Genomic DNA, 17316 nt, shown 5'->3' with positions numbered 1-17316 from the left:
CATCTGGAAGGACAGCTCCCTCTGTCTGCGGGCCTTCCTGCAGACATGTTACAAAGGAAGTCAAACAGAGAGGGGAGTTTCAGACAGACAGACAGACAGACAGGCAGGCAAACAGGCTTCTAGGCAAGAGAGAGTACCAGGCAGCAAGAGGGGCAGGTGAGAGCTGTACCAGGTGTGACTACCTTTGAAAGCCAGTCCAGCAATATGATATGCAGCTATGCCTGAGTTGCAGGCAGACTGGAATCTCCATGGAAAATAAAGTTTACTGCATTTGGCACCAGGGCCCGAGATCTCATTAAGACATAGATACTATGCGTTTCAAGTTGAGTGTGAAAGCGAGCACTTTCAGCTCAATGGTGCCATCCACTGGACAAATTGAAATTCAATTCTTCAGTTAATATTGTACTCCTAATTTCAAACCCAAAACTTTCTCTCTCAAAGACACAGTTGAAGTTGTATCAAGTAAGGTAGAACTTTTCTATGCGCCTAGACTTGCCATTCCACACTGCTGCCTTGACCACTACTTAAGGGACCTAGGTTGTACACTATTTCTAATTTAACATTAGCATTTAACATTAAGCATTTTTAGCACGTTACCTGAGTTATACATTTCAGCCTGTGAGAATGCATGTGTATGAGAGAGAGGGGGAGGTCTAGGCACCATCTTTGAGCCACAAAGATAACACCCCTCCCACACTCCTTTCTTCTGAAACCTATTTAAAAGTGACAGGGAGCGGGAGTGAACATCATTTGCTGAAATAGCGGTCACCTGATGTGAAAGCTGTCTCAGGGCCGCGTTCGTGAGCGACGGCGAGGTGGAGGGTGCGAGTGACACCGCCGCTGGCACCGGATTCGGCAGACGGGTCAGGAGACAAACAGATCAATGCGCATCCACTGCCCGCGGGGCTCGCGTTTCCCTCCGCAGGCCTGTCAGGTCGATTCATTTAAGCTGAACAGCAGCAGCAGTTCCATAACGCTGTCTGTGTGACGTGCTAGCCACTGTGAGGGTCACAGCAGTGGGGGTGGGTATGGGAAGGGGACCGCAGTGCAGTAGAGGGCAAAGAGAACACGTCAAACTGGACATCATGGCCCAATCTCTCACCACATAGATCATGGGTATATAAATGTTTTTATACACATTTGGTTTCATTACTTTGAAATTTTGAATAATCTAATGAATAATAATGAATAATCTAATACAATCTAATACATACACAATATGTTTCTCAAACCTCTCCTGGAGTACCCCTTGTCCTGCATGTTTTACATCTCTCCCTGCTCCAACACAGCTGATTCAAATGATCAGTTTGTTATTAAGCAGCTTCAGGAGTTCATAACGAGTTGATCATTTGAATCAGCTGTGTTGGAGCAGGGAGAGATCTAAAACATGCAGGACAAGGGGTACTCCAGGAGAGGTTTGAGAAACACTGATCTAATACTCTTTTTTCCTCAATCAACACACTTAACACAGTGTTGCAAAATACAGCCACCAGGTGTCACTGTTGTCATTTACAGCTGAAATACAGCAAGTGACCCCAGAGAGAAGGAAAGGAAAGGGGTGATGTAGGACATGAGAGGGGCAAAGGGGCCCTCCTGTAGGGTATGTCTGGGTCCTCAGTCCTCATTCATCTTATGGGAAACACACTTAAAGGAAGTGAAAAGGAAAGGACCTCATTAAAGTTTGATCCAAATTTCACCTCATTCATTATTTATGGTTTCCCTTTTGTGCTTCTCACCGCAGAGCAGGAAGTGTAAATACCGCAGTTGTTGCTCCATTCACCTGGAACACACTGACACTTGGGGCAGACACGCTTACCTGGGGACAGGTGAAATGAGAAGGATGAGTCTGCGTTGCCCTTACTAACAACAGTGTGTGTGTGTGTGTGTGTGTGTGTGCGTATCAAAACACAAGTGTATCTCTGCACGAGTACATAGAACTCTGAACTGCATCATGACATCATTGAGGGCCACTGTGAGAAGCTGTAAGTCTCAAATGCTCCATAACTCAGAACATAGAGAAGTAAATGGAAACACAGTCTACTGCCCAACTTCAGCCAATAAAGCCGAATCCACCCACAGCAGCAGGCTAACATGGGATTTACACAGAAACCCTCAGTATGGCACCAGGCCCAGATCCTCACCTGCTCTTTGCTAACATATGTGAATGTTAGGCTGGGATCTGAGCTGCTAAGCAGCTGCTCTCATACCCACATGCTGCATTTCCTTTCAGGCATGCCTAAAATGTAGAAATTGCTGGAAATCAAACATGGCTGACCCTTCCATTGCAAAGTCTGAGCAATATAAAGGAGCACTGCTTCAGCACAAACTGGCGGTGCTAATTAAAATGCATTCATCACGTAGAAAATTGAAGAGGGGGGAACTGTAATTTTACAACGCAACACTTGGTACAGCTACCAAATTTCCCTGCTGGCTAATTAACATTACAGCGATTCCCATAAACGTACATAACACTTTTGCATTTTAATTAATTGCACTTTGTAATAGTTGAAATGGGAGGTCATTCGAAACAGTCATGCCTAAAATGCACACTGGGAATCGCAGTTCTCCTCTCTTAGACTGAGCTGGCTGTAGTGAAGTTACACCTCTGCCCTGTAGGGGGGAATGATGAGATTCTGGGAAATAATTTGTTAGAGCCCTAGTAGATATCCCCAGTAGATTTTGTTTGTAGCAGCATATATATTTTTGAAGTGGGTGTTAGTCTAATTTAGCTGGAGGATTATCACTACTAATCTGTCATGTTCTTGGCATTTGGGCCAGTGAGTACATCCTGGTCATTTAGACCAGGTGGCACAAGCAGAAGTGGCTTTATTCACGCAGTCAGTAAAACTTTGTGACACAACAGCTCACTGTTACAACACAGGGCTGCAGCTACCACGTCCTTTATTTGTGTGAGTAAAGCCAGGTCTGCTTGTGCCAGCTGGTTTTTTTATGACCAGGCTGCGCTCACTGGCCCAAATGGACTGAATGTAACAGATTAACAGAGTTAATCCTCCGGCTAAATTAGATTAATACCCACCTCAAAATCAAAGCTGCAGCAAACAAAATCAGCAAACAATGGTCCATGGGGGCCATACAAACTTGCTGCCCTTTTAAGCAAACTCAAATGCTGTTGAACACTAAATCTAGAAAGGAAACAGGAAATACCGCGCTGCTTGATATCAGAACCACTTCCTCTTCCTGGCGTCCTTCAGGCCTCCCTCGTAACGCAGACTCACTGCGCTTGTGCATTATCCAACTGTCACATCCGTATGTTCTGTGGACCGTTCCTCTTCGCCCTCATGCAAACTCTGTCCACTTATCTCTCTCCCACACGCAAACAGACATCACATTCTCTCGCTCCCACACGCAAATACAGCTAGCTCTCTCTCGCTCCCAAAAGCAAACACACATCACTCTCATTCTCTCTCGTTCCCCCACACGTGAACACTGACCACACTCCCAAATGCAAACACATGTACATTTATTAATTTGACAGACACTCCTACACGAGGTGACTTAAAAAACCAAGGTACAGCTCGCACCACATTCACTCACTCATTCCAGTATGCAAATACTCTTTCACTCACTGTTAGACTCTGACCCCCTGCTAGACTCAACAACAAGTCAAAGAACCCGAGGACCCTGCCCTTCTCTACACAGAATCACTCTCAGCAGTACTCACTGGCAACATACGCACAAACACAAGCTACACAAACGTGTAAAAAGCCCCCAGAGAAAAACTGCATTCATATAAATTAGTTCCAGGATGGCAAATTAATTTGGAACAGAAGGCTCCTTTCTTAAAACAATTAACTAGCTGTACGTTGTAAATTAGCCTCCGACATAGACATTTTGTCTCACTTTGTAAAGGAAGAAAAAATGGTCTTCATGACAGTACTGTGCAAAAGTCTTAGGCTACTCTTCTGTCTGCCAAACAAGGAAGTGACCTTTAAGTACTGTTTATCAGATGCAGACAGCTTTTTCAGTCCTCCACTGCATTTTCTGTCTTGGAATTACCCAGTTTCTTCACATTTCTTTACGACATCGTGAACACCAGATTAAAAATCTGGTTAGCCTATTGCTCACTGAAAATGGCCTTGGTGATGCTATGATTTTATGTCCATCTAACTGTGTTACATTGCATTACGTTCATTTAGCAGGCGCTCTCATCCAGAGCGACTTCCAGCACAAAAGAACAGAAGTGCATCCATTCAAGTTGAATGAGCAAGTGCTTAGTCATTTCCAAACCCCTCCTCAAGGCAACGCGGCCATTCCATGCATTTGTTAAATTCCACCACCAGCACACCTGGTTCGGCTGATCAGAACTTCAGGTGCTCCGGTGGTGGAATTTAACAAACACAAAACATGGAATAGAACTGCACGTACAATGGCTGCGGTGCCTCGAAAGAAAGGCCAAGGAACCTTGTATTAATGTTTAATTGTATTTATTCTAATGTTAAATGTTAAATAGTGTTTTTTCTCCAGGCAAATAAACACAATGCCCAGATAAATAACGTTAAACATAATTTTCTCGGGTGGTCTAAGACTTTTGCACAGTATTGTATATATTCCTGAATTTGGAATCAGACTACGCTATGATGTTTTAAGTGCAGACATTTGTTCAAAATGAAAGTAAAACTACTTCCAGCATATAATTTTGCTAGCATTTTCTGTCTTGTGATCTTGATAGCAGCCTTATTTTTTAAAATAGAAATGGCCTGACGAGGTACCAGAATACTGGAGAATGAGTCAATATTACACATGGTTAATTGGCAGGCCTAATTTGCCTATTTGGAACACAAGTGAATAACAAAAAGCAACAGCACCAAAATAGAAAAGTGTTTGTTTTGATAAAAGATGAAAACTTTCCATATCATAGATTACACATGGCTGTGATCTTGGCGGATTGCTTATCAGCGTGAACGCACTCAAATGCAAATACCCCCTGGATTTTGCTCACTTGACGCTGACTCTTTGTGCTGTAACCTCCTCTAATTAGCACACTGTTCCAGTTGAATCTTTTCAAAGCTTTTATTTTAATCTCTTTTTCACAGTCAGTATTCAAGTACATTGAACCTCCTTTTAGTCCTGAAACACCCGAGCACAATCCCACTTCCCAGTGCCACTTCTGGAACGCACAGAGCTGTAAACATAATACAAATATTAATCATTTCATTTAGAAAAAACTGGCAGTCTGGTAGAAAAATATCTCAGCATTTCTCTCCTTGTGTATATTTACACAGGGCACGTCTCAGTAGAAATGAAGAAAAAAGGACTCAGAAAAGGAGAAAAAGGCCTTTGGTTTCAAGACAAAAAAATACTTTCTTCACTGTTCAGTGTACAGTGTGTGTATACCAGTGTGCAGTGTGTACGCGGGTGTTGGGCACAGGTTTGAGTCAGTACAATCGGCCATTGGCTCGTCAGACGTCCGTCAGGGCAGCGGGGCGGAGCCTGCGGTGGGCGAAGTGGGCGAGGACGAGGAGGAGCATCTCGGAGGTGCTGCTGAGCGCCACGATGAAGGGCGCCTGTGAGGCGAAGTCGGCCTCCACCCGGCGGAAGGACAGCTGCATGACAGCCAGCGCCAGGAGGCTGTTCTGCACCCCGACCTCGATGCTGACCGTCCTGCGGTGGGGCGTGGCCAGCCCCGCCCCCCACGCCATGCCATAGCCCAGCAGCAGGCCGAAGAGCGGCACGCTGGCGCCCGCCGCCACAATCGGCGGCCGCACGTCCGCCAGGATGGACGCCCCCATCTGGTAGGCCATGAAGATGCCGCCCACGATGAGCACGAAGCTGAAGGGGCGGATCAGGGCCAGCAGGGCACGGGTGAGGCCCGGGAGGCGCAGCTTCACCAGCATGCCCAGCGAGATGGGGATGGCGATGAAGAGGAGGGTGCCCAGGATCTTGATGAAGGGCACGTGCAAGGCGGCGTGGACGCCCAGAAGGCGCCCATAGAGCGCCGAGGACAGCGGCATCATGGCCGCCGCGACCACCGTGGAGACTAGCGTCATGGAAATGGCCAGCGTGACATCCCCACCCAGCAGCAGGCTGTAGAGGTAGCCACCCCCGCCCCCCGGGGCGGAGCAGGTGATGACCAGCCCGAGAGACAGCGGCGTGGGCAGGGAGGCCAGCCTGGACAGGCAGTAGGCGTACAGAGGCATGACCAGAAACTGCCCGGCCACACCCAACAGCACAGGCACAGGGCGCCGCCCCAGGGTCCGCAGCACCTCCACCTCCACCTTGCAGCCAAAGGCACACTTGTTGATGAAGATGAGCGGCAGCAAGGCAAACAGGACCGGGTTCTCGGAGAAGTGGGACAGCCCCCCGGACTGGACGCGCCGGGCCGCCGGGTCGTCGCTGTCCGGGGACACTCTGATGGAGTAGTCGGACCGCTCCTCCACCACAACAGGCCCGGAGTCCTGGTCCAGGTCGAGGAGCTGGATGAGTAGCCGCGCGCGCCCCGCCACGCCCGACCTGATGCCGATGACGTAGCTCCTCACCGGCCCCTCGCGCCCGCTGTCGCTCACGTTGAGGATGGACAGAACCTCCGGGTCCAGGGAGCGCACATTCACCGTCTGCCTCCAGCTCTCCCTGCCTTTCCGCCCCGCGGCGCTCCGGTACTGGCTGGAGATTACAATCACTCCCTTGGTGTTCTCGGGAAATTCAAATTCCTGCGAGGTCCCGTCCCCGATATTTATGTACCTTCTGTCGCCGTCGGCCGTCATGTTGTTGTCATTTGACAGAGTCCTGTCCGCTGCTGGCGTCTGCCGGTCCACTCCTCTCGTTACCGAGAAGAGACAACCGAATGCTAAAAGCGTCCTCATCATTGTGACGGACGGGAGACGGAAAGGGCGCCGTAAAGACATGCTTCAGCCCGTCTTCTCCCTCCCCACGACGTCTCCTTCGGTCTCCCCTTTCACCCAACACGAGAAGCACATAAATTCTCCGATACAATCACTACAATACTGACCGCGCCCGGCGGAGTTCCTCCGATGTCCATTTAGCGAGGTGGCTAGCTAGCTACACTAGCGTTCTCTTTAACGTTACCGGGGAGTTCCGACGTCACACGCCCCATCCGAATCACAGCCGCCTGAAATTTTCGAAATGAAAAAAAAAAATCCCCCCCGTTTGAATCGATTTGACCTGGTTCCTCCTTTTCTCTTCCGGGCAGAGCGACAACGTCCCCTGATTGCGGCGAGCCGGGGCTCGCTGCTCTTTCCGCCTGGTTGAGTGTTTACTGCCTGCCTGTGTCTCTCTCCCTCCTCTCGCTTTCTCTCATTCACTCCATAAACGCTTTCCTTATCCAATCAGAGGCGCCCTGGGCATTAACTCTTTCGGTCCTTGCCCGAAACCGCCGCGACGTCACATGAGGAGCATGACATAGCGGAATGATGTCTCTCCGGATGTAACGCACAGCTACAGACCCAAAACAGCACAGAGCGTATTTGAACATGTACCCTACTTGCCGAGCGAATGCCGAAGGGCACCAGGGCGTACCTGGAATGCAAACTGCAGTTTAAAAACAGATAGTACAAAGGTCAATGTAATTCATGGTCGTATATCAGTAGAGGTTATTGTAGCAAAGGTTTTTCGTGATCAGTAGAACGTGTTCATCCAGATCCAGTACAAAAACTCATTGTTGTGGGTTTATGAAGCACGGGACCATTAATGCAAAATTACTCAGACAGACTTATTTAAAGTATTTCAGGTCTGGCTAATACCCATCGGAAGTGAGGTGGGGGGTGGGGGGTGATGGATCAAAGTTCATTTCAGGCTGTGCAGTGTCCTCTACGCTTCAGTAGTCGCCACACTTTCATTGATCTTTTGTCAGCACCAGCTCATATGTACCTCCTTAATAATGCATAAGATACAACTACCCTGAGCAACAAACATGCATTTGAAGGGGATCCATTTCCAAATCCCTTCCAGCAATCATTTAAGTGTTTCTAATATAGTAAATAGAATAAAGAAAAAATGATTACACCATCAGCTTCATTGATTCCAACCTGAAATGAAACAAAAAATCAATAATAAGCCAATGGTGTAAGGGGTCTGATGCAAAAGTGAAGAATTTCTTGAGTAGCCTGGACTTATATGCAGAAATGAGTGATCCAAACTTCAACTGGGCCAGGGTCTCTGCAAATCATTCTTCATTAGAGAGATTTATAAGCATCAATTGTAGTTTCCAAACTGTAGTCTAAATAACAAGCACAAATTGCACATCAATATACTTACAATTAGTTTGGTGACATGAGTTTTGGTGTCTTTCAGTAGATCAGGGCGCTATCTGCAGGCTCAGGAAATCAGAATCACATCCTGGTGATTGAGTTTGATGTTGTTGTGATTAGTGCAGGATTACTGATGGATATTTCCCCTTGTAGGGCTGAAATCAGCAAGTAATGCAACAGAAGCGAAACCAGTCAAACCTGTGTGATCACACAGCAAAGATTAGGCCACGAGGCAGCAGTGGGTGTGGTGTGGAAAGTCCCATAGGCCAGAACTTCTCTTCTGTTATTGTTATTACTCCAAGTAAAAACCAAGAGTTGTTAGAGGATTTAACTATTTGATACATGGCATGAAACTTCATTTTTTATCAGAGTCCTCCTTTAAGGAATGTGTGAATTGAGAAATGAAAGAATTAAACTTTTCAAACTAAACTAAACTAATCAAAGAAATTAAACAATTGTTACATGATGAGAATTTCTAATTCTATAAATTGATTAAACTCTGTATAACTGCTGTTAGAATTTATGAGAAAGTGACAGTGTTTTCAAAAACATCAGTCCTTAATAAAAGTGCAAACTCAGAAAGGCCTTGTATACATGGTCTGTACACATTTTTTAGTGCAAGCGTTACATCGATCCACTAATCTTTTACAATGTGGATGAGTCATGCCTGTATTCTTTTAGCCAATCCAAATGATGTAAAGATTAGTGTATCTGCCCGGTGCCCACTCCGAACTGACGCCCATGAACAAGCAGAATGATCTATTTCACAGTGGCCTGCTTTCTGGCATGACTCAGATTGTGGTTCCTGCAAAAACCAGGAGCAGATTTCTCCCCACCAGTCTCCTGATCCAGAACTGCCGTGACATTCAGCAAATCTCCAGGGGCCACCTACCAAAGGGTTCACCTGTACCTGCGGTGATCTTAAGCTCATTTTCTTGTCTGAAGACATCACCTCGGGGACTTTTTTAGGGGATTGTTCATTACCGGCTAATCAAAGCACATAATTAATTACGTATAACACTGTGGATCCAGAGGGGTTAAGGCTTTACGAATAGAGACCTAAATATGAAGATTACAGTACACAAGGGTGTTTTTAGCTCTGACCTTAACAATGATGCAGGATCAGACTATCCAGCCTAATTGTGCCTAACGACTCCAATCATTATGTGACCACAGTGTTTTGTTCAGGTCAACCACAGTCTCAATCTCAATCTCAAATCTTTAACAGAAAAGTGCTGTGCCAAGTAAAACACGTGGACACCTGTGCAGGTACCAAGAAACCTCTCCATCTCAACACTGGTATCAAAGTGTTCAATTTCAGTATACAAACATACAAACATCTAAAACATCAAGATACCTTTGATTCTAAAGAACCACTCCAAGAGTGAGAAAAAAAGTATGAAATAAAAATGTGAATAAGTCACAAACTGTGGCAGACTGTGGAAGGGTGACGTGATATCTGTGACCCCATGGCAACAGCACTGACCTTGTCTGTCCATAAATCTGGTCATAACAGACTTTGGCCTCTATTCATGTCTCTGTTCACTCAGGCAAAATCCCGTTCTAACGGCATGAGCATATACATATTTAAATAAAACAAGAAAATCAATGTTTTCATGCAGTAAAAATCAGATCAGACGTCATTTCCTGGAATGATGAGTCAGACTGGCCTGACAAACCTTTAAAAAGATGACAATAATACTACTAATAATATTGATTCAATTTCAATTATGAGTTAGTGCCTCCTTTCAAAGATATTTTATAAGTAAGCTCCAAACTCAGCACTTTGAAAGGTGATTCACCTGTTCTGGGAGTGGAGCTGCCTGAAAACACCAGCAGATATCAGAGTAATCAGGACAAACACCCTCCTGCCAATCTTTTCTTACTGGCATACACAAACCGATCAGGAAGAGGGTGACTTGAAGAGAAGTACATTTGAAGTGTGCAATCTAAAATTACCAAAGACATGTGATAAAGGGGGACCAGCATGTTATAAAGTGGGGGAGCTGTTGTTTTTTAATTAACATAGGAAGCTTGATTAAAAGTGGTGGCACTTGAAAATGACAGGATCTAACAAAGCAGTGTTTCAGATTATGCTTGGGGGAACATATATGCAGCAGTTGTTCTGCAGAAAAGCCACTAAACCTTAAATTGGATATGGTAGCATCCAATACTAAAAGGCTGCCTGTTACTGGATCTACACATTCAGAGCAGGCCTACATTGTACTGTTGTTGTTGATGTTATCATTTCTATTGTTCCTGCCAGGTGATATGTGTTAACAAGGCCGATGTCAAGCCCTGGCCTAGTCTATTTCTCTACTTTGTTAAAGAGCTCAGTGTGTGGGTTTTGTGTGTGAACTGTATCTTTCAGTAGCTGTCAAGATAGCTGTTGTGAGGTTCCTGTAACCATCATAAGGACAACAGTGACTACTGAGAAGGCCTTGGAGTTGGGACAGTCTGTCATCGACTGCACATCCCCAACCCCCCCACCCTACCCTGTCGTCCTCCGCACTGCTTTCACACCTTTCAGCAGCCTGGCTTCACCAGAAAATATTCAAGGCAAAGGCAGGACAAATGCAGTTCTGTGTCCCTTACTGCGCGATCCCAGCAAATGACTCATCTTTCCCGGCAGTATATTCATCAGCAGTTGTATTTTAAATGGCTTTTGATTCCGCCTCTTTTTTTTAAAAAGTGTTTTCTGAAAGGACAAAATAAGTATGAGAAAGAGAGAGAAATGTAACTTAATGTAATGTAGTGTAGTCTTATGTTTTTGTGCTTTAAATGCTTTGGCAACTCGTGCTGTGTAACACCGGGCACGCTAATGAGGCCAGTTTCAATCCTTGGAGAGGCATAACGGCAGTGCTGAAATGGGAGAAGAGGTCCAAAAGAGGGGTAGGGCTCTCCCAGTCTGAGGAGCAGAGCAGAAATCACAGCTCATGCTGTCACCACGGCCCATTTCACATCAGCTGTCTGACTCATTACCAGTATGGAGAGAGCCATCCTTACCGATTCAGCTCCATGAGGCAGCCAACTGGAAAACAGCAGGAACGCTATAAATCTGGGTGTTTGTGTGTCTGTGTGAGAGAGAGGGACCGCGTGTGTGTGTGAGGGTGCAGTTAGGAAAGTATGCGGAGATGTGTGCGTGAGAGTGTGTTTGTGTGTATACGTGTATACACATGCAAGAGTCTAGGTCTGTGCACGCGAATGAGAATGCATGGGGTAGTGGGATAGCTAGTGCTCTGTCTCCTGGGAGCAGGTGGAGCTCTCCAGCAGAGATTAGACCCTACAGACGTGTTACCAGTGTGGTGGCAAAGCTTATTCAGGTATCCATCACCCGGGGGGGGTGTTAGGTCACATTTCCTCTAAGAATGTGAAGAGTGCAGGGTGGAGAAAACACAGAGAAAGAGAGGAATAAAAGGAGTGAGAGAAAAAAAAATCAGGAACTGAATCAGTGAAAGACATATGATCTCGAAGATAAGCTAGAGGACGCAATGTACAGCTCTGCTCAGGGGACTTGATCCTCTATTGTTGTGTCTGGAGGGACCTGGAAAACTTCTTCCTCATAGCACTCCCAGGGCAGGGGGGTCCAGGTTGTAGCCCTGTGTCTCAGACTGGTCTGTGACAGCTGACACCTTCTGCAGTCCCACAGAGCTCTGTACAGTGGTCACCTGTGCTACTTTCTCTGTAACTGTGAGCCAAACAAACAATAAGGAAAAAGTGAGGGGTGCAGTGTGCCTGTGGGATAGTGTGAGTGCATTACAGGATGATGATGAACTCATCCCCGTTGTGGTGACTGTGTTGTCGACCTCAGAGGTGATGCCACTGAAAATAGATGTCGTGCATAGCTGGTTCTGTCCCTCATCATTCTTACAAGTAGCATTCTGCGTTTAAATTCAAATAAACTCAACATTCCCTAGACAAATACATACACAACATACATAAAGTAATCACACACAAAATAACATTTACACACTGTAATCTCTCTCTCTCTCTCTCTCTCTCTCTCACTCACTCACACACACACACACACACACACACACACAGGAGAACATAAATTTATTCACTGTAATCTCTCTCAACACACACGCAGATCCACACAGTCCGCTTTTTTCTGTTGCAGTACCTTAAAACAAACACACATGCATACAAGTCGGAGCGACACGGTGAAGAAGTGAATAATGTGAGAGAACACACAGTCAGAAGCATGAGTGCAACTCACAGCCTGTTGGTTGCTGCCACCTACTGGTAAATATATCACACTGCACTCCAGAGCTCCAGCTCCGTATCATAGTCCACTCCGCAGTCCCTTTCCCGTTGCTGTGCTAGCATCAACGCGTGCCCTGGACTACTTGGCATAGTCCAGCTTTCACACCCCGACGTTGCCATACCGTGCACTCGCCTGACTCTGCTGCGCGCAGCATTTCCAGTTTTTCACACCCTTACATATTTCAGTTATATTCCAAGAATGAGAAAGATGTAATTTCCCTCTTTTCTCCCTCTTACTTCTTGGATGCAACGAAACATAAGTCTCAGTCAAAGAACTAGTTGTACGACTCATCTTTTTCATTGTTATTGTTTTTCCCACCCCCCAAATCAAATTGGCATTGCAACTAGATGATTGTGAAATCTCAAAACGTTAGCATGATGGATGAAGTTTTTCAATTGCCATGTATCATGAACCTGGCCAGCAATATATTTATGAATATATTTTGATCAATTCCTAAGTAGAGTGATCAACAATACAATGTAGTAACAAAAATGCATTATCATAAACCTCATCATTTAAATTATGCCACTTCAGCCTTAATTTTTGTAAACAGCCTTGAAACAGTTTCTCTGGGAAAGAAAAAAAAACACACATTGTAATTGTGACAATGTAAATGAGTTTTCCATGTGCACTGTGGCTATTTGTGTCCAGTTGCTCATTTTTTGAATCTTTGGCTGGCTTCGTGGTGACCGTGAAGACTTTTTTGTATACCAGACCCATGAAAATAAAACATTAAGCAGGGATGTGTATATACTCTTTGGTAAGGCATAAGCTTTGTTGTAAGAGAAACGTTTTAGCTTTCAAAGAGAAACACCTTCACTTTAAAAGTGAAATAACATTGAAACAGTATTGTGCATTACTGGTATAATGAGTAAATAGTTAGCTCACATCTTTATGTACAGTTTTGTACATAAAGAAAACTCAGAACATTTTAATTCAATAGATGGCACTTTTCCATATCATCCAAAATAAACTGCATGTCTGACAATTTCTGAAAACCAAGTGCATATGAAGATAATCATAACTGCGGCCATATGGAGCTGATAAAGCATAAAGATCTTGCATAAATGTCTGAAATCACTCTCTCAATCTCTCAATGATTTGTTGGTTGCTGCATTTTATTGTGTATTGTTACAAAACATGAAATGCCTTCATTATACTGCATTCCAGGGATAGAACATGCCTTCATTTTTTTCTCGAAAAAATCAACTTATGTATTCCAGTTTTTTTGCAGGACTCCACTCCAACTGAATTTCCATAGTGTTATTTGGTTATTGAGATTATGCAATTCCGTTTACTCCTGTCACTGTTCCCTTTACCGATTCCACTGTTCCAGTGCGTCAGAGAGAGAGAGAGAGAGAGAGAGAGAGAGAGAGAGAGAGAGAGAGAGAGAGAGACGCAGGAGAGGGTGGGGGAGCACGCTGAGAGAGAGAGAGCAGAGACGAGCAGCGGCCAGAGACAGAGACACTGGCTGAGCAGGGCGAGGGCCCTGGCGCGCATGCCATTGAAGCCGGACTCATATGGGATTTGTGGTGAGCAAGCATGCGGAGGATGCAGGTAAGCGATCGGGATGGTTACTTATTGCGGCAGTGATCAACGCTAAGTAGACTTCGCGTTACACTTTGGAGAGAATCTAACAGCATTAAGCTTGGTTCTCAACTCTAAACTACATATACAGTACCGGGAAATTATTCAGCCGTTTCGAACTAACAACAATTATTGTGGACCAAAGGAGACAGTAGAGGACTGCCATACGTAATTCATAACATGTTTTATGCTTAACATTGCATGGCGCAATTTGTATGGTAGACTATTGAAGTCTAAAGTTTTCTTTAACCGATGCTGCTTCTAATTTTCCAACTGATCAATCCATAGTAAAATGCTCTTTGTTTTGCTATGAAAGAGACTAGTTACAGAAAATATGAAAAGCACCCCGATATAATTGCGAAGTGAAATTAAGTATAGTTCTACAAAGCCTTACAATAACATACGTGTCGCCATGCTTAGGAAAGCACATATGACATAATATTTACAAAATGAATCTCATTTTTTTGTGTGTAACTTAGTGGTGGAAACAACCACCGCACCCACGACACCGACGACACTCCCGCCTCTGGGTACCGATTCGCCAACCTCTTCGGTGGTCTCAAACCGCCCTCCACCCCCTGCCATTATAATCACCACGCCTTCCAGCGAGAGCCTCCTGTCACTATCATCGCCGAGAAAGAGCGTCGAGGAGGCAGTTAAAGAATCCAGACCCAAAAAGGTTCCGATAATGGTTGGACGAGGACCAATCACAAGTAACTGACGCACAATGACCCACTGGAGGTGAGATTTACAAGCTTGCCCGTGGTATAACGTCATTAATTATAGCTTCCAAGTCAACAGTATTTGACATTTTTGGAAGTCTTCCAATACACACAGATCTACATGTCAAATTCCCTACATTAGCATTTTAAAACATTTTAAAACAGTGCCAAATAGATGACCAGTTGTTCCTCTCAGTAATATGTGTTCATGGTTCAACGAATGTCAAAATTGGCACTGTACACGGTGTGATCCTTTGATCTGGAGAACATCGTGTCCAGAAAATGACATGTCCCTGCGCACAACTAATTCAATCATGTCTTGAAGACAAAAACATATATAGATATTAGAAATACCCAGTACACTCAGTACACTTCCTTAGACACTGGACTTTTATTTCTAAAATGGAAACTATGCAGATTTCTAGGAATGACTTTCCTTGTCCAAACATACGCGCGTGCTTTGCACCTGTTGACGCACGTTGAACGTCGTTGGAGCAACCTGCTTAACCAATTCATTATCTTATTGATGTGTGCCAGGTTAAGCAGGTCCACTGCAGGCCACCCACGCAGTCGCGTCACCCGCTCAATTAGCCATTGGCCGTGACAATTATTTCCGTGTCACTGTGGCTATTAAAAGCTAATCTGTTTGGAAAGGCCCAGCGGAAAGCCTCGGATAAAACCAATGGGTAGAGGACAGATAGTACGGGGAATACCTCAAGCAGGGTTTAATCTTTCACCCCCAATAAAGGGAGATAGACTGTGCAGTGGGGACACAGTGACATTGAACTCATTTCATCTAATTATCATTATTGTACATTTGCATAAATAAATAAATAAATAATATATATATATATATATATATATATATATATATATATAGAGAGAGAGAGAGAGAGAGAGAGAGAGAGACAGACAGACACACACACACACATGCACACACACTTGCACATATAATCACATATACACATACACACACACATATATATATATATACATATATATACTGTAATTTTGCATTTAGAACAATTGCACTCTGACACACACTTAATCCTGAGGTTCCTGTACACACCTGTCCACTGAGACACCTGTATGTCTGCGTACCTGTAAATTGTGACGCCTCTATATGTACGCCCCTGTTCACCAAGACTTGACATACCTTTGTCTACTCTTCAGACTGAGCTGCAGCTCTTAAGAGGGAGAGCGTGGTCTTGGAAAACGGTGGAAAATAAACCCCGCGGTGCCTTTCATCCCACCTGGATCATCTACGCCACTGAAGCAACCAGTCCCATATTTGGATGAGCACAACTCTGCTCTCTGCTTTGGTGAAATGCAGTGGATTGTGATTGGTCAGTCTGGCGCTCCTGTTCCAACGGCTGAAAACCCAGCTGTGAAACATGTTGGTCACAGGCATTACTGAACTTTATGTCATCTGGATGGACACAATTAATTTAACACATCATTATAATATAGACATTAGTTCGTCTGTACAGTGCCTGCTCTAAACTGTTGCCTATCGATAACTAGATGATATTGGAAAGGTGTTGGATAAGTTTCTAAGTGTACCGAGCTGAATCAATTGATCAGTTGTTAGAAGGAGAACACCTCTCCACCCATAAAAGGGCTATACTCAATGTTTTAAGGATAATTATTCAAACATTTTGGTACACTACCTTCAGTACCATTAGTGAAAAGGTATTGGCTGTCCTTACATACTGTAGCTAGCTCATGTCAGCAAAAGTGTTCATCAGAGAGGAATTGCCAATCAATGTTTCTATTTTAAGGAAGGCTATTTACAACTTCTTGACTCCCAAGGGCAAAATGAATTTCAAAAAAAGTGAATGAAACTCGCATTTCCTAAGATCACACTTAAAAATGGTGCATGGTATCACAGATTAAATATTTCACTTTAATCTATCCCACAGTTCAATAATGTTAAGATGCTTCCTAAAAATATTGGCATAGAAACAATGGCAAATAACAACTACAAAGAAACACATAAGTGTTCCTTGCAACAATGTGTGGACAAATACTAAATGCAGGCTATGATTTTCCTACCTCAGGAACAGTAGTACTTTTGACCTGATGGTAGTTCAAATATTGCTGATAACAATACTTGCCTTTCACTTCATGGCACATTTGTTCTGAAATGCTCTGGAGGGTTTTGTGTGGGAACATTGATAATTGCTTTGGAATCACAGCCCACCAGTCATGTGCAAGTGCTGCAGGTGTTCCAATCCTGTATTCTACTTTGCACGTGAGAAAAAGAGAAATAGCACTGAAAGCAAAGAGCACCAGAAAAAAAAATGTTATTAAAATGCAATGATCTTTTGTCATATAGAAATAATGTAGACATTTGTTCAGAACTATATAGTGTGCTGACTTAATCCCACCATGGCACCTAATAGAGTGATGATCAGGGGGATCTAATCTGTAGAGACGTAAGACATGTTGGACCCTTTGTCTGTTTTCCTGTGTTGAAATTAATTAGTATTGACATTCAACAAGTCAGAGCACT

The 17316-nt window shown here is 44.4% G+C and overlaps 1 protein-coding gene and 1 long non-coding RNA gene across 2 annotated transcripts; one reads left to right on the top strand and one right to left on the bottom strand.

Annotated features, from left to right (window-relative positions):
• Positions 1-4348: 4348 nt before the first annotated feature.
• Positions 4349-7453, bottom strand: slc10a3 (solute carrier family 10 member 3). Its single transcript, XM_036543831.1, has one exon. It carries the CDS (start codon positions 6861-6863, stop codon positions 5421-5423), a length of 1443 nt encoding a protein of 480 aa, XP_036399724.1. The 5' UTR covers positions 6864-7453; the 3' UTR covers positions 4349-5420.
• A 6491-nt stretch (positions 7454-13944) lies between these two features.
• LOC118787879 lies at positions 13945-16050 on the top strand. Its single transcript, XR_005005396.1, has 3 exons — positions 13945-14049; positions 14559-14820; positions 15975-16050. It is a non-coding gene; the product is annotated as an uncharacterized LOC118787879 (long non-coding RNA).
• The last annotated feature ends 1266 nt before the right edge of the window (positions 16051-17316 follow it).

This window comes from Megalops cyprinoides, chromosome 13, assembly GCF_013368585.1.
Source record: "Megalops cyprinoides isolate fMegCyp1 chromosome 13, fMegCyp1.pri, whole genome shotgun sequence".
NCBI lineage: Eukaryota > Metazoa > Chordata > Actinopteri > Elopiformes > Megalopidae > Megalops > Megalops cyprinoides.
This window is presented reverse-complemented; position numbering and strand designations above follow the sequence as displayed.